At 43.5% G+C, this 18,566-nt stretch overlaps 1 protein-coding gene across 1 annotated transcript in view; it reads right to left on the reverse strand.

The window, feature by feature from the left end:
- The window catches only part of LOC129722994 (ankyrin-3), a 32,525-nt gene extending 14,661 nt beyond the window's left edge, over positions 1 to 17,864 (reverse strand). The window contains exons 1-2 of the mRNA XM_055676899.1: positions 17,365 to 17,864; positions 15,914 to 16,450 (exon numbers count right to left, since the gene is read on the reverse strand). Of these exons, the coding sequence (XP_055532874.1) occupies positions 15,914 to 16,090 (177 nt within the window). The 5' untranslated portion in view covers positions 16,091 to 16,450; positions 17,365 to 17,864. The remainder of the gene's footprint in view (positions 1 to 15,913; positions 16,451 to 17,364) is intronic.
- Between the last annotated feature and the right edge of the window lie 702 nt (positions 17,865 to 18,566).

Here is an 18,566-nt window from a genome sequence, read left to right on the forward strand (position 1 = left end):
CCGCAAAGCAGATCAAATTTAAAAAATTTTGATAGCAACAAACTTCAAGCTGGCACTGACATAATCACGCTACTGAATCGATTTTTGATATTCCAAAAATCACCTTTGCATTTGCATTGCAGTGATATTTCCGAGTGAACTCTGTATATTCACGACGATTGACAATTAGAACCCGAAAATGGCAACAAAAGAGACAAGATATTGAATCACTTGTCGGATCTCCACGCGTACTGTGATGGTTGCCGACTATTCATGAGAGAAAGAAACGAGTGCGATGATATTTTCTCTCTCGTCATAGTCAGCATGTTGCTTGGATTAATCGCAGCTCTGACTGACACAAAGGACAGCATTACAGTAATCGTCATCACCGTCGTTGCGATAGACCCACTAGGGCTCAATTCGCAGTTCGCAGTGCCTATTCGAAAGTTTACTGTATGTGCGTATGTACTGTCGTTTTGCTTATGTCGGGAATAGTGATGTCCGATTACTTCTCGATTAATCGAGTTAATCGATTAATTGCGAAAATATTCGATTAATTTTTAATCGATTAACCGACTTTTCGATTATTGAATAATCGAATAGTTGACCCCGATTATTGTTCGATTATAGTTCAACTTTGTCCAAAAATGGGAAAATTGGTGATGCCAGCGGTGAAGAAAACACAGATTCAAACGCTTTATAAAATACCGTTGAAATACATGCCAGTTCTAGGAACATCCGTTCCTTCAGAAGTCTATTCAGCAAAGCCGGTCAAACGATTACAAAGCTGCTAAATCGGCTCCCAAGACCCCAACTAGAAATGTTCCTAATCTAACAGTCGATAGGAAAGCATGCATGGTTCTACTAACGGCACCTACTCACGTCACAGGGTGTCTAGGGACATTCATTGTCATTCAAATGTTTAGCATTTTGGAAATAAACGTTTCTTTTCTGGCTTTTCAAACGTTAACAAGTGAATTTATATGGTGGTTCCTATTTATTGATTCGTTTGCCCCATGTTTAGGATATAGGATTCGATCACTTAAATCTAGTGTAAAGTTTTTCGTACAGCAAAATCACTTGCAAACGAGTGCACAATTGCAAAACTGAAGAATTAAATGAATCGGAATAATACTTTCTCGAAGATTCATAAATGATTAGGTTAATTGAATTAATAAATATATTAAATAATGTGATTTCAAACCGAATAGCCAAAAAGTGTTTTGAAGAAAGTTTTAATATGTTGTAAAATTGTACAATATTTTTTGCTGCAAAAAAGCAAAATTTAGGTGATACACTATTTAACACAGAATTTGCAGTAGAGATTCGATCATAGGCATGTTCGATGAACCAACTTCGTACATCGAAATCAAGAGGTAGGCCACGGAATATTTCTAGAGCTTTCTGCCAGATTTGTCAGTAAACCAAGAAATCAAGTTTATTGGTAACTGATTGTTGGTCAGCACTAACATTTTATTTTTGAACGTAGGGCTCACGCAATCAAATAATCGATTATCTCGATTAATCGAATATCTCGTCTCAGCTAATCGAGTCCGATTAGTGGGCACAAACAAAATAATCGATTAAAAATTAATCGATTGGTTGAAAAAATCGGACATCACTATGTCGGGAATGCGAGATGACCATTTAATATGACGCACGTGCAAGCAGAAATGTACCGTGATTGTGATTGGTGGCAGACAGTTTTCTCTCCAGCCAGCAAACGAAAGCGACCGTGAGGCTTGATCATCATATAACGACTGTACACAATGGAATGGCCCCCAACCATGAATTGATTTTTGAAGGTTAATTTTTAACGCTTACAATCAGTGAAGATAAATATGGGCTGTGTATCATGTCATTCACAATGTTTAAGTATTTTACCCAAACATTCTTAAAATAACGTGAAATGCAACCGGTCAATGAGCTAGTAGTTATCCAATCCATCAGAAATTTTATCGCCTCTAATAAACTTTAAGGGGTTATGTACCTTTTTAGTATTCACAAAATCGAAAAAAAAATTATTGCATTATCTTTAAGAACATTTTTACAAATTTACATAAAGATCTGAGCAATAGGAAGAAAGTTAGAGCGATTTGAAACGCGCCTCGTCACGGCGACATAAGCTAAACTTGAAACTATATGCGCGTTTATCTCGGAATGGTTTTTCTCAAAAAATGACTTTGCCGTGTCTGCGATTGCGGTCAAACTACTGAACCGATTTTCTTAATTATTTTTTTTTAATGTTCGTTATTAAATCCCCCGGTTGAATGATCGTTTTTTGATACACGAAGGTTGACTTTGCCGAAGCAAAGCGTTCCCATATGCACTAAAAACAAAATACTTATGAAAATGATCGTTCAGATACCCGGCACACTTGTAAACTAATGAAATAAGTTTTTTGATTTCAGTTAATCTGCTGGGTCACTATCGTAAACACCGCAAACCTTTGCAAAAAAAAAAAAAACAGCGTATCGGGGAAACAATCAGTACTCCACAAACAATTGGTATTTCTTATGAATATAGAACTTTCAGAAAGTTACTACGTTTATGCAATAAAAAAGGTGCTACACACCCTAAAAATTTCCAAACTTTGCTCTTTTTTCTCGAGCAAAAAGGTATATAACCTCTTAAATGGGCTCGATACATCAATGCTGCACGATATCATGAAAATAAAAATTTGAAATTCTTTTCGGCTTGACCCGTTCCAGAAGTTGAAGAAGTTATCATTTGTTTATGACACAAACCGCGAGACCGCAACGAAACCAATGCTGACTAAAACTTCAATTTTTCATGTTTTGATTTATTATATATTAATTTTTGTTTGCTTCAGCTTATATTTAAAAATACCGTGTAAATTCCGAAGGGTGCGTAAATTTTGAAATCCGCGTAAAATGAGACCTCACTTTTTGAAAAAGACATTGTTATTTTCACCTGCGAATCAAGATGAAAATTTAACGGTTAGATAAAATTGGGGAATATTCGGCAATTGTATCCTGGAAAGGCAACCGAAACTCTGAATGAACGATAAAAAAATGAAAAACCATAAATAACATATCGCATAAAAACCGTTTTTTTTTTTTAATTCGCGTAAACTCCGAATTTCGCAAAAACCCGTCTAAATTCTGAAATCTGTCCAAAAATATCCGCGTAAAAAGCGCTTTCAGTGTATCTGGATTAAGCAAACGATAGCGTTCTGGGTAGGGCAGTACGATATCAGAAGTTGTCACCAAGGAAGGACTCGAAAAGCCATACGTATGATTCACAATAGAATGGTTGGTTGTAATAGCTACTATCCATGACTATCCCGTAAAAAGAATAGATAAACCTCTAATCTGAAGTATCACGCGACCCGAGAAATGAATGGCAGGATGGGTTAACAAATGGCCTACCGCGAACGGAAGCAGTGGAACACCAGGGCATCTTCCACTGCGTTAAGCGGAGCTATGACGCAACGAACCCATATTTCCCTAGCTTTTCGTGGGGTTTACATGGGCAATACAAACACAAATAACTTCAACAAAATTATTGAACAGGAAACGAAAGAAGTGGTCGAATGAACACTCCTTGATGGAAGCAGGGTTTAACCTTCATAGCTATTCGCTACAAGGCTGCTCATCCGCCCTCTCCATAATTCTCGATTCCCCAAAGGAGACAGACGAAGACGCACCTTCTAGGCTACCTGATCCTCGTAAGGAGGAAGTGAAGCGTCTTTTCAACGCACAAAAGCGCAGGTACGCGGCATATCTGAAAGAAGGCCACTCAAGGGATGCTCGCCATCCGACCGGCCAGACCTACAAGGTCACGCTGCTGTTAAGCGGTAACGATGTCCCGTCTCAAAACACCAGTGCCGATCGTCCGGCGAACAAAAAATCTCGTAATGGAGATGGTCCCTCGGTCTCGAGACACTCGGTAGGAGTTGCCTGCAGGAAAATGTATTCGATCCTGGATCGAATTGCGGTACTAGACTCTACACTATTGAGGCCTAAGCTCAGGAGTTGCTATTTCAAACGCGGCTACCTTTACTTGGCCCGCGCCAACAAACAACAGCGAAACGGTTGTGTGGCTGGAGAAGACCACCCCAGACTAACACCCAGGGAAGGAGCACAACTGCGTATTTGCAACACGGATAACCTGCCGAAAGCGATCCTGTTCGCAGGTTATTTTTCGAACAGCGTGGATACTTCAAACGAGAAGATACTGCAACGAGAATTAAGATACATACAGAACGATCAACTTAGTTACACCACTTGCTCAATGCAACCCTGCAATGGAAGATAAAGTACCTCAGACGGCTAGAAATAGCTTGATGCTTCAACCACTCCCGATTCACAATCCCGTGAGTGAAAGGAAGGTGGTTCCGCAGAAAACTCCAAGGACCTACCTTGAATCTGTATCAGACTAACCGTTGTAGCGGTTGACCGCTACCGTTCCGTTCCTTTTCGACCAATCAGAGCACAGGGGTCGACCGTCGCTTGTTGTTGTTGTAAAAAATAGAATTATTTCTATTTTTTCCGCCAACCGTTCCCAACGGTTAGCGACTGCTGTCATTGACATGGCAAAGGCAAACGTGCCTCTTCACACCTACACAAAGTCACATAGAGAGACTCATCGAATAAAAATGTGTGCTTCTCTTTTTGGCACACACGACAGCCAGTCAAAACATTAATAGCACCGGCAACGCTGCTTGGCGATGTCAAATTTCGACCAACGGGAAAGAAAAACAAGAAGTTTTATTTTGATTTTGCGCCACTTGTTTTTATCAAATCTGTGTATTTCATTTGCTAAAGTTAAAACTCAACAGTGTAAGTGAAAAAAACTTGACCGTTCGTGTTCCTCTGAAGAAACATAGTCAAACGGTCGGACTCAGCTGTTTTTTTCCTGCTGCGATTGCGGGTTTATGTCGTGTTTGTGTAGTGCCGTAGTGTTTGGTGATGCTAACTCACGCAAGGAATTCATCTTCAGCTTCCAGTACGGTTTTGTAACATGACCGTTGAAGGAAATCCAGCGAATAAATTGGACACCAAATGCGGTCGTCCTCTGGAAGTTACCGTTCATATGAAGATGAATTGCGAATTACCCGTTACTCTGATAATCATGGATTTCTGACGGTGTTCGCGTATGTATCCGGGTTCGGAGCACGGCATCGGCGCTGGTATCGACTGCATTGTCATGTCCTTCGCTATTGGACCAATCCTGATGATGAAAAACGATTTGCAGAAGTGCGCTGCACTCAGAAAGTAACTATTACGCCGAGACTGGTATGCTCTCGATTGAACAAATTATTACAATTTCGGCGTCCAGCATCGCCGGATGATGTTGAATCGCTGGTACTAGCAAAGCAAGGCAATACTGCTATACAGTGGTAGGTTTGCGTGAATATATGGCTTTCACCGGATACTAATACGTCGTTCTATATTTTTACAGGTATTTGCTCCCAGCTGATTGTTGCGACGAGTGGTGTGCTCATCTTAATAAAACACTTGCTCTGCTTGAAGCCTGGGGACAGACCGATAGCAGTACTAGTTGCTAAATACGTTGAATCTGCTTCATATTCATATGTTTTCTGTACAGTTGCCATTGTTAGTAGTATGATTATTAGTGAGTTAGTTGGTAGTGGTAGTATCAGTTAGTTATTTATTAATATTATGAAAATGAAAATGAAGTGAAAATTTTAAACAAAAATTGAATTGAAATAAAACTCAAACCTAATCTTACATTTATCTTTTACTGACTATATTTGAGAATTGCAACGATTTTTTCGGAACTTATTCGACATATTTTTATTGCCACTTCTCAATGAGCTCTTTGCCGATTCCCGATCTTGATGAAACATTAACTTTAGAAGACATTAACATTAACTCTGAGTGCAGCGCACTTCTGCAAATCGTTTTTCATCATCAGGATTGGTCCAATAGCGAAGGACATGACAATGCAGTCGATACCAGCGCCGATGCCGTGCTCCGAACCCGGATACATACGCGAACACCGTCAGAAATCCATGATTATCAGAGTAACGGGTAATTCGCAATTCATCTTCATATGAACGGTAACTTCCACAGGACGACTGCATTTGGTGTCCAATTTATTCGCTGGATTTCCTGCAACGGTAATGTTACAAAACCGTACTGGAAGCTGAAGATGAATTCCTTGCGTGAGTTAGCATCACCAAACACTACGGCACTACACAAACACGACATAAACCCGCAATCGCAGCAGGAAAAAAAAGCTGATTCCGACCGTTTGACTATGTTTTTTCAGAGGAACACGAACGGTCAAGTTTTTTTCACTTACACTGTTGAGTTTTAACTTTAGCAAATGAAATACACAGATTTAATAAAAACAAGTGGCGCACAATCAAAATAAAACTTCATGTTTTTCCTTCCCGTTGGTCGAAATTTGACATCGCCAAGCAGCGTTGCCGGTGCTATTAATGTTTTGACTGGCTGTCGTGTGTGCCAAAAAAAAGCACACATTTTTATTCGATAAGTCTCTATATGTGACTTTGTGTAGGTGTGAAGAGGCACGTTTGCCTTTGCCATGTCAATGACAGCAGTCGCCAACCGTTGGGAACAGTTGGCGGCAAAAATAGAAATAATTCTATTTTTACAACAACAACAAGCGACGGTCGACCGCTGTGCTCTGATTGGTCGAAAAGGAACGGAACGGTAGCGGTCAACCGCACAAGGTTAGTCTGATACAGGCTTTAGCCAACCTTAGCTCGCAAAGCTAGGTCTCAAAAACTACTTTCCGGTACTGGTCATGCGTCTTTCGCTCCCCGCTTACGGCAGGCGAGGCAAGCCGTTGTCGGAGCAAAGGCTAACCAAACCAGCAGTTCTGCTGGTGGTAACCGCAACCACAGGCGGATCCAACATGCAATGAGCAGTATCCGCTTCATCTAGGTCTCCAGCGTCCTTAGCAGAAGATTTACTAAAGAGCAATTAACCGTTGCACTGGTCCAGAAACCGCGGGTCAACAACACGGAGGTTCTTGGCCTCACGAACTCAAAAGATGGGTAAATCTACTCTAACACCCAGCCTGAATCTAGGACTGACATTTTGTTGAGCACAGTAATCAACTTAGCTTACCAGTCAGCTCCAGGCCGAAGCTCGCCAGCCATGTCGTCTGCGAAGGCCCCGCAGGTCGTCTCCCACTTGAGCCACCTTGCTCGCTGCGCGCCCCGTCGCCTTGTTCCAGTCGGGTTGTTATCAAGAACCATTTTCACCGGGTTGTCGTCCGACATCCTAACGACATGCCCAGTCCACCGTAGTCTCCCGATTTTTGCCGTTTGAACGACGAGTGGTTCTCCCAGCAGCTGATGCAACTCGTGGTTCATCCGCCTCCGCCATGATCAATCTTCCATCTGCGCTCCACCACAGATGGTACGCAACACCTTTCGTTCGAAAACCCCAAGAGCGCGTTGGTCCTCCACGAGCATAGTCCAGGTTTCGTGGCCGTAGAGGACTACTGGTCTGATCAGTTTTTTGTAGATGGTTAACTTCGTGCGGCTTACCTTACCTTACCTTACCAAACAGTCCCAAGCCATGGTGTGGCCTTTGCTGTACGTAAGAGTCGTCTCCATTCCACTCGGTTCATGGCTGCAGTTCGCCAGCTCTGCAGTCTGCGTAGGGTCCGCAGGTCGTCTTCCACCTGATCGATCCACCTTGCCCGCTGTGCACCTCTCCGTCTCGTCCCTGACGGATTGGTTTCAAGAACCATCTTTACCGGGCTGTCGTCTGACATCCTTACAACATGCCCAGCCCACCGCAGCCTGCCTATCTTAGCGGTGTGGACGATAGATGGCTCCCCAAGCAGCTCCTGAAGTTCGTGGTTCATTCGCCTTCTCCACACTCCGTTTTCCATCTGCAGTCCACCGAAAATGGTACGCAGTACCTTCCGCTCGAACACCGCAAGGGCGTGTTGGTCCTCCACAAGCATAGTCCATGTCTCATGCCCGTAGAGGACTACCGGTCTGATCACCATTCGTCTTGTAGATGGTTAACTTGGTGCGGCGGCGAATTCTACTCGATCGAAGCGTCCTCCGGAGACCAAAGTATGCAAGATTTCCTGCCATAATGCGCCGTTGAATTTCTCTGCTGGTATCGTTGTCGGCAGTTACCAGTGAGCCCAGGTACACGAACTCATCGACCACCTCGATTTCATCACCACCAATTTGAACTCGAGGTGGGAGGTTATTGATACTGTTACTGTCTTCACGTGAACCCCTTCCTTTCATGTACTTCGTCTTCGATGCATTGATAATCAGTCCAATCCGTTTGGCTTCAGCCTTTAGTCCGATGTACGTAACCGCCATCTTCACAAAGGCCCGAGCCACAATGTCAATATCGTCGGCGAAACCAAACAGTTGAACCGACTTTTGGAAAATCGTGCCACTCGTGTTAATCCCCGCTCTTCTAATGACACCTTCCAGGGCAATGTTGAACAGTAGGCACGAGAGACCATCACCTTGCCTCAGCCCTCTTCGGGTTTCGAAGGGGCTCGAGAGTGCCCCTGAAACACGAACTACACACATCACTTGATCCATCGTCGTTTTGACCAACCGCGTCAGTTTGTCCGGAAAACCGTAGTCGTGCATAATTTGCCATAGCTTGTCCCGATAGATTGTGTCGTACGCCGATTTGAAATTGATGAACAAATGATGTGTGGGCACGTTATATTCGCGGCATTTCTGCATAACCTGCCGAACCGCGAATATCTGATCCGTGGTGGCGCGGGCACCCATAAATCCCACCTGGTAATGCCCCACGAACTGCTTCGCAAATGGCGATAGTCGATGGCAAAGTATTTGGGAGAGTACCTTGTAGGCGGCGTTCAACAGAGTGATTGCCCTGTAATTGCAGCACTCCAGTTTGTCGCCCTTTTCGTAGATGGGACACACAATACCCTCCATCCACTCCTCCGGTACTCGTTCTTCCTCCCAAACCTTGACAATGACCCAGTGCACGGCTCTAGCCAGTGTTTCTCCACCGTATTTCAAGAGCTCGCTGGGAAGTTGGTCCACTCCAGCAGCTTTGTTGTTTTTCAGCCGACCAATCTCCTCCTTCACCTCCAGAAGATCGGGGGCTGGAATTCTGATGTCTTCTGCTCGTGCACCAAGATCAGTTGCCATACCGTCCTCGCGCTCTACTGCATCGCCGTTTAGATGCTCGTCGAAGTGCTGCCTCCACCTTTCGATCACCTCACACTCGTCAGTAAGGAGGTTGCCGTCCAAGCTCCTGCACATATCGGCTTGCGGCACGAAGCCTTTACGGGAGCTGTTCAGCTTCTCGTAGAACTTCCGAGTGTCGTTAGCTTGGTACAGCTCTTCCATCGCTACGCGATCTCGGTCCTCTTGCTGGCGCTTCTTCCTTCGGAGGACTGAGTTTTGGCTGTTCCGTGCCTGTTGGTATCGTTCCACGTTCGCTCTCGTGCGGTGTTGCAGCATTCTCGCCCGTGCTGCATTCTTCTCCTCGACTAACCGTTTGCATTCGCCGTCAAACCAGTCATTTCTATGATTCGGGGCCCTTGTACCTAGTAGCGCTACAGCAGCGCTACCTATGGCGGATCGGATGCTCCTCCAGCCATCTTCAAGGGTAGCTGCGCCAAGCTGCTCTTCCGTGGGTAGCACTGCCTCCAGCTGCTGCGCGTATTCCTGTGCAGCCTCGGCGTCCCGCAGTTGCTCAATATTTGGTCGCGGCGTTCGACTTCGGCGGATGTTATACACCGTCGATAGTTTTGAGCGCATGCACACAGCTACTAGGTAGTGGTCCGAATCTATATTCGCACTGCGGTAGGTGCGAACGTTGATGATGTCGGAGAAGAACCTGCCGTCGATTAGAACGTGGTCGATTTGGTTCTCTGTCTGTTGGTCGGGTGATCTCCAGGTAGATTTGTGGATATCTTTGAGGGGGAAGAAGGTACTTCGGACTACCATACCACGGGAGGCCGCAAAGTTTACGAACCGATGGCCGTTATCATTAGACACGGCATGCAGGCTATCTGGTCCGATTACCGGTCTGTACATTGCCTCCCGTCTTAGCTTAGCATTCATGTCCCCAATAACGATTTTCACGTCCCGTCGCGGGCAGCTATCGTAGACCTGCTCCAGCTGCGCGTAGAACGCTTCCTTCTCGTCGTCGGGTCTTCCTTCATGTGGGCAGTGCACGTTGATGATGCTGTAATTGAAGAACCGGCCCTTTATCCTCAACTTGCACATCCTTGCGTTGATCGGCTGCCACCCCATCACGCGTTGGCGCATCTTACCCAGTACTATGAAGCCGGTTCCCAGCTCGCTGGTTGTGCCACAGCTCTGGTAGAAAGTAGCCGCCCGGTGCCCGCTTCTCCATACCTTCTGTCCTGTCCAACAAAGTTCCTGCAGCGCTACGACTTCGAAGTTGCGTGGATGTAGCTCGTCATAGATTATCCTGTCGCATCCTGGAAAGCAGAGCGATTTGCAGTTCCATGTCCCAAGTTTCCAATCGTAGTCCTTATTTCGTCGCCTAGGTCTATGCCGATTGTTCCGATCCGTATTATCTCTTACGTTGTTTGTAACATGTTGTTTTCCGGAGCGGCTTGTTGGGCCTTCCCCAACCCCCTGTCTCGCCGGGGGACCATCGTGTCAGCTCTGTTTAGAGTCCCACGCTGCCACCAGGACGTTGATCAGCCACTCCTAACATGGAGATCAGACGCTGTTTTGAGCCACACCATCTTGGTGAACAGACGCTCAGGTTGGCGAAGCATTTCCTCTACCGCCGGAATATGGTTTACGCGCCAACGATCGCGTCGCACCTTTTCACTTAGCTAGTGTCGGAAGACAACATTGCCCAGGCAACACCAACCAGTTGTATCCATGTTCCAACCGGCAGTCTAGTGTAATCATATGACTCGCGGAGGTGTGAGATAGGAACTTGTGCGGGCCGAAGCTATGTTTGACGCTCCTTCCAGGTTGTCAACTCACCATTTGTTGACTAACTTCGTGCGGCGGCGGATTTTATTTGAGCGGAGCGTCCTCCGGAGTCCAAAGTAGGCACGATTTCCTGCCATGAGGCGTCGACGAATTTCTCTGCTGGTTTCGTTGTCAGCAGTCACCACTGAGCCCAGGTACACAAACTCGTCTACCACCTCCTTCATCACCGCTAATATGAATTCGTGGCGGGAGGTTAACACTGTCTTCTCTGGAACCTCTTCCTTTCATGTACTTGGTCTTCGAAGCGTTTATGGCCAGTCCAATTCGTCCGACTTCAGCCTTCAGTCTGATGTACGTCTCCGTCATCTTTTCAAGGGTTCGTGCTTCAATATCAATGTCATCGGCGAAGCCAAAGAGCTGAACAGACCTTCTGAAATTCGTGCCACTCGTGTCGATAACAGCCCTACGTATCACACCTTCCAAAGCGATGTTGAATAGCGAGCACGATAATCCATCACCTTGCCGTAACCCTCTCCGAGATTCGAAGGGACTCGAGAGTGTCCTCGAAACTCGAACTACGCACATCACCCGATCCATCGTCGACTTGACCAACCGTGTCAGTTTATCCGGAAAGCCGTAATCGTGCATTATCTGCCATAGCTGGTCTCAAACGATTGTGTCGTATGCCGATTTAAAATCGATGAACAAGTGATGTGTGGGCACGTTATACTCACGACACTATTTGGTCCGTGGCGCGGGCACACATAAATCCCGCTTGGTATTGCTCCACGAATTCCCTTGCAAACGGTGATAGTCGACGGCACATAATTTGAGAGAGTACCTTGTAGGCGGCGTTCAGCAACGTGATTACACGGTAGTTGCAGCAATCCAACTTGTCGCCTTTTTTGTAGATGGGGCACACTCTACCCTCCATCCACTCCTCCGGTACTACTTCCTCCTCCCAAATCTTGGCAATAACCCAGTGTAGCGCCTTAGCCAGTGATTCACCACCGTGTTTTAACAGCTCGCTGGGGAGTGGGTCAGCTCCAGCGGCTTTATTGTTTTTTAGTCGGCCGATCTCCTCTCTAACCACCTGGAGGTCAGGAGCTGGGATTCTGTCGTCATCTGCGCGTACACCGATATCTACTACCACTCCGTCGTCGTCCTCTGCTACATCGCCATTAAGGTGCTCATCGTAGTACTGCTTCCACCTGTCAATCACCTCACACTTGTTCGTGAGAAGGTTGCCGCCCTGGTCCCTGCACATGTCGGCTTGTGGCACATAGCCTTTGCGGGAACAGTTCAGCTTCTCGTAGAACTTTCGTGTGTCATTCGCACGGTACAGTTCCTCCATCGCCTCGCGATCTCGATCTTCCTCCTGGCGCTTCTTCTTCCGTAAGACCGAGTTTTGCCTGATCCGTGCGCGTCGGTAGCGCTCCACGTTCGCCCTCGTTTGGTGTTGCAGCATTCTCGCTCGTGCCGCATTCTTCTCTTCAACTAACTGTTTGCACTCGTCGTCAAACCAGTCGTTTCTCCTGTTCGGAGCCATAGTACCTGTAGCGCCGCTACAGCAGTACTATCTATGGCTGATCGAATGTCCCTCCAGCTATCTTCAAGAGTAGCTGCGCCAAGCTGCTCTTCCGTTGGTAATGCTGCTTCCAGCTGCTGCGCGTTCTCCCGTGCAACCTCGGCGTCCCGTAGTTGCCCGATGTTTGGTCGCGGTGGGCGACTTTGACGCGTGTTTCGCACCGTAGAAAGTTTTGAGCGCATGCATACTGCAACAAGGTGATGGTCCGAATCAATATTCGCACTGCGGTAGGTGCGAACGTTGATGACGTCAGAGAAGAATTTACCATCGATTAGAATGTGGTCGATTTGGTTCTCCACTTGTAAGTCAGGTGATCTTCAGGTGGCTTTGTTGATGTCTTTGCGGGGGAAAAGGTAGTTCAGACTACCATACCGCGGGAGGCTGCAAAGTTCACACGTCGTTGGCCGTTATCATTTGATGCGGCGTGCAGGCTATTCGGCCCTATCACCGGTCAGTACATTGCCTCCCGTCCTATCTGAGCGTTCATATCATCGATGACGATCTTAACGTCCCGTTGCGGACAGCTATCATACACCTGCTCCAGCTGCGCATAGAACGCTTCTTTCTCATCGTCGGCTCTTCCTTCGTGTGGGCAGTGCACGTTGATGATGCTGTAGTTGAAGAACCGGCCCTTAATTCTCAACTTACACATCCTCGCACTGATCGGCTGCCACCCGATCACGCGTTGGCGCATCCTACCCAGCACTATAAAGCCCGTCCCAAGCTGGTGTACTGTGCTCGTTGGTGCGTCCCAAGCTCTTTGGTGTATGTTGGTGTACAGCTCTGATAAAAGGTAGCCTCTCGATGTCCGCTTTTCCATACCTTCTGTCCTGACCAGCGAAGTTCCTGCAGTGCTACGATTTCGAAGTTGCGCGGATTTAGTTCATCATATATGATCCTGTCGCAGCCGTGAAAGCCTAACGATCTGCAGTTCCATGTACCGAGTTTCCAATCGTAGTCCTTGTCACAAAAGATCAAAAAATTGGTCGCAGTGATAAAATACCCAACACGGAAAGAATCGTAGTCCTTATTTCGTCGCCTAGGTCTGTGCCGATTGTTCCGATCCGTATTAACTTCTTCGATATTTGCAACGTTTGGTGTTTTTCGGGGCGGCTTGTAGGGCTTTCCCCAACCCCCTGTCTCGCCGGAGGGCCATCGTGTCAGCTCTGATTAGAGTCCCACGCTGACACCAGGACGTTGATCAGCCGCTCCTAACATGGAGATCAGACACTGTTTTGAGCCGCACCATCTGGGTGAACAGATGCTCGGGTTGGCGAAGCATTTCCTCTACCGCCGAGATATGGTTACCGCGCCAACGATCGCGTCGCACCTTCTCACTTAGCTATTGTCGGATGATAACATTGCCCATGCAACGCCAACCAGTTGTGTCCATGTTTTAACTCTTAATCTATTGTATCATATGACTCGTGGAGGCGTGAGATAGGAACTTGTGAGGACCGGAGCTAAATTTGACGCTCCTTCCAAGTTGTCGACTCACCATTTGAAGCACAGAAATCAAATACACTCTAATTAAAGAATTTATTCAACGTTCGCCGTTGTCATATTAGCGGAGGTCCCGACGTCCAAACAAGAAATGTTCATTGCATCCACTCACTTTCTCGGTGACCTAGATGATAATTCACCTTCCGAGGTCTGCGCACTCGTGCTGTACTGCAAAGCAGTCAACAAGCCGTTCATCATCGGATGCGATACGAATGCTCACCACACGATTTGATATATATATATATATATATATATATATATATATATATATATATATATATATATATATATATATATATATATATATATATATATATATATATATATATATATATATATATATATATATATATATATATATATATATATATATAAGGATTAGCCCCACTTCTACAAGCGCAGTAAGGAACAATGTCTTCGACCTTACTCTCTGCAAACCTTATGTCTCTGCAAACCAAGCTAGTCAGATCACCGACACATTATTTTTGACATCGAAGCTAATCCTTTGGAAAGCGAAAAAATCAGGAGAGTTCGAAAAAGACTAACTGGCCCTCGTTTAAGGAACACTTAGTCATCCTGCCACCATCGACATACGCACTCCCGTCGAACTGGGCATCGTTGCACGTGATCTTGAATGTAGGATCACTGTCGTCTACATGGTCAGCTGTCTTTTAACGAAGAGGTGTGTGTCACAATGGGCTCTGGTGGAACGAATTTGTAGGATCAATTTCTGCGAGGACAACGGCCTACAGCAGTTGAAAAAAGAGGACGGCAGTCTAACAGTCACACCTAGAGAATCACTGCAGACTCTTATAAAGACATATATAAACGAACAACTGACGTCGGAGCAGCAGAGTCCGAGGACAAGGCGAACAGCACCCAACGACTCGATTCAGTTCTAGGACCAGATGCCATTCTATCCATTTTTTACAAAACTTAGTCAAGATCGTAATACCCGAACTGATACAAAATCAAGATAAAAGTCATCCCGAAGGTAGGAAGAAAAAAACCACTACCTATGACCTTCAGGCCCATAAGCCTCACAGCTTCACTCCTAAAATTAATCAAGATAATTGCAGATAGCCTCTGCATTATTAAACAAACTAACCCAGCTTTAGCCTTCATAATTCGCAGAAAATGTGACGCAACGGCACTAGATATTACCCTGAATTGATCCACTCTAGAGGGGCTGATCATAAATCCCGCTAAAACAGTTATTGTACTCTTCACTAAACGGAGAACGGTTACCGTGATTACCACAGTATCAGAGTACATGGTTGTTTCGAACAACCTCGACGTTTCATATAAGGTATTTGAAACCAATCACCATATGTGGAGCAGGGGTGGTCCTGCACTTCCATTAGGCATCATCTGCTTCTGAACAGATGGTTCAGAAACATGGTCCAACACTGCCCAGTGTTAAGGAAACTATCCCCGTTTTCAAGTGTATAGTGTATTAACCATCTCTCTCGAACTAAATTAGAACATACGACGACTGGGTAGTTAGATCAGTATCTTAACTCAAGACCAGCTGAAAGGGCCATTTCAAATCATATAGAGATTTTTCCGTTTCCGGTAAAAAAATACACTTTTCAATTATAGATTTCTATTGTCAACTATTATTATACGGGTTGTATAAGTAACCAAATCGAGTGAGAGCCATTCTCTGGGTTGTTAGCGTAAGAAGATATGGAAATTATGCTAACATTAGCTCATAGCGCCTGGTCACCATGAGACAAGTTATAGTATTTTTATTTTTACACCAGCTAATATGTCGAACTTCAATAATATTTCTACTGCATATGAAAATAAAATTCAGATACAACGTAACTAATCAACTTTTAAGCGATAGGCATTTGATTCTACCATTTGCTTTTAACATTTTAATATGAGAAACTCAAAACACAGCATCACAAGAAAACATAAATTCAATTTACCTTCGGAATCTGCAGTAAAAGTGGTTCCAACCGCTGAATCGAAATCTTTGGATTTGCCCTGAGTGCATCGAAAATTGTATTCACTTTATCGACCGTTGTCTCCGAAACTTTGTGTCCATCCCGATTGGACAGCAGGGCACTCCCCGATCGGAACACCTGACTTACTGATCCACCCATGCCACCGAACAACTCCAAACGGTGATTATAGCTTAGCAACTTCACGTTTTATCGGAGTAAAATAACTTTCTTCAACAACACTTTTTTCTACTAATTCACTTGTTCTGGTGTGTAATGATGAAACAGAACATAATTCATCAACCGCTTCATCTTACTAGCTTCCATTAGGTTTTGACCGCGTTGTTAGTCGGACGAGAGAATAAAAGCAACTGCTTCCAGTATCGCGCGTAGAATACGAATGCAACAAAACAACGAATTACTTTTTTCAACTGTTGTTGTCGTTGTTTTTCACATATATAAAACGTCGTCACTACAGCCAATTCGTCCCGCAGGGGTCAAATGCTCAGTGCTGTTGACGATCTGGAAATAGGAAAATGTGATACATAATTAGTAAACGGCTTATATGTCAAGTTCTTTCATTATATTTGTGATTAGCGTAAAGCATATGGCCTGTCGTGTTCCTAAAAATCCACTGCATCTATGACGTGTATCAAACACGCGATTAGAAACTCAGAACAGATGAATAAATGGAGAATTTTTTTTTTGTTTCTCCAATTTGAAAAAGAAAATGACAAGACTTAGATTTCATAATCATACAGAAAGATAACTAATTTGCAACTACCTATATTGAGTTGCTTTTGAGAAATTGTTCTCACAGGATTTTAATTTATTTCGGATTAAAAATTTACGTACTGACATGCCAAAGTTCTACACAACTTCTCAGCCGATATGCAAATTCCAAAATATGCAACGAAGGAAGCAGGTACGGAAAACAAATTCATGGTAATACAGTGGAACGCGCAACTAATACGTCAAACCGTTGTTTGCGTCACTGAGTAATGCGATTAAATACGCCGCTCGCTAATACGTTGTCTGGAATACGAAGCACCGCGGTAATGCAGCACGTAGTTCAATTTTATCAATTGTGCCGTAACTCTTTCACTTAGCTCTTGCTATAGGCGATATTGCTTTTTCAAGCTTATGAGAAATTATAGATTCATACGATAGCAGCACCTAGACATAATCATCCATCGTAGACTATTCTTTGAGTGAAATAGTTTTGCAAATTGTAAAATATATAATATTTTTGTCGTAACCTTTACCAATCTTTGATGTGTATATATATTACGTTATTGCACTTATTTATAGAATATGCTACATGAAACGCTTCCAATGTTATGCAATAATTAACTTCTAAAGCACACGACTCTGTTGTATTTCTTATTTAGTTATCCGGTTAGTGTCTAATCATGTAAAATACCAAAAGGTGTTACCTTTTTTCAAAACATATTTTCGCTAAAAAATCAATGATCGAACACGCTGTTTACTACTTTTATGTTTTGTTCCGGATCTGCTGTCGAGTTGATCTGTTTACACTTGCGTCTTCGGATATGCGGTCGACCTTACAGCAGAGGTCCAGACATCCATCGGAGTATTACCGATTTTGATTTACGCACTGGGCCTTGACACTCGTTGCAAGACTAACCAGCTGTTTCTTAAATTGTTTGTCGAAAACCTGACCAGCACAAGGAAAAATCAATATTCGTTCCGACGAAGTGCAATCGTCTAATCTCTGACGGATAACTATCGTAAATTTCAAAGCAACTTCTACAACTTATTGTGTGTGACGGTATTCACCGTTTATAGTGACTCTTAAGTTCTCCGAAAGTCTTTTTCTATTCATCACTGATCTAGATTTTTGTATAAATTCAAATAAAATGTACAAAATATTTTTTCTTCCTTTGTTTATCAGTTTGTTGCTTCTTTGTTTTTTAATTTGACAGTATATGCTGAATGTGTTTCATGCAGCAAAACCTGAGAAGCGAAACCAAGAGCAACATCTCATTGGAACCTATACCAATTTCTAGTCAAAAGTATTTAAAATGGATTCGATGTTCAATGTAAGGATCAAGAACATTGATTGGAAAAAAACTACCACATTAAAAAAAAATAGCGGAGAGAACAGTGAGTAGACAATGTTTCTCATTGTAACCATAGAAACATAATATTCTTACGTAAGTTCACAAATGTTTTTTTGTTACCATACTTTAATGGATAAAACCCATAAACGGATGATGAACCATATGATTTAACTATACAGGTTGGACTCGATTATATACAGCTTTTTACGCACCATAATTTAAACTATATTATATATATATATATATATATATATATATATATATATATATATATATATATATATATATATATATATATATATATATATATATATATATATATATATATATATATATATATATATATATATATATATATGTTTATATATATATATATATATATATATATATATATATATATATATATATATATATATATATATATATATATATATATATATATATATATATATATATATATATATATATATATATATATATATATATATATATATATATATGAAGAAGACATCCTTTAGTTTCTAATATGACTTATGTCGAACTCGTTTTAGCGA

This window comes from Wyeomyia smithii, chromosome 2, assembly GCF_029784165.1.
Source record: "Wyeomyia smithii strain HCP4-BCI-WySm-NY-G18 chromosome 2, ASM2978416v1, whole genome shotgun sequence".
NCBI classification, from domain to species: Eukaryota; Metazoa; Arthropoda; class Insecta; order Diptera; family Culicidae; genus Wyeomyia; species Wyeomyia smithii.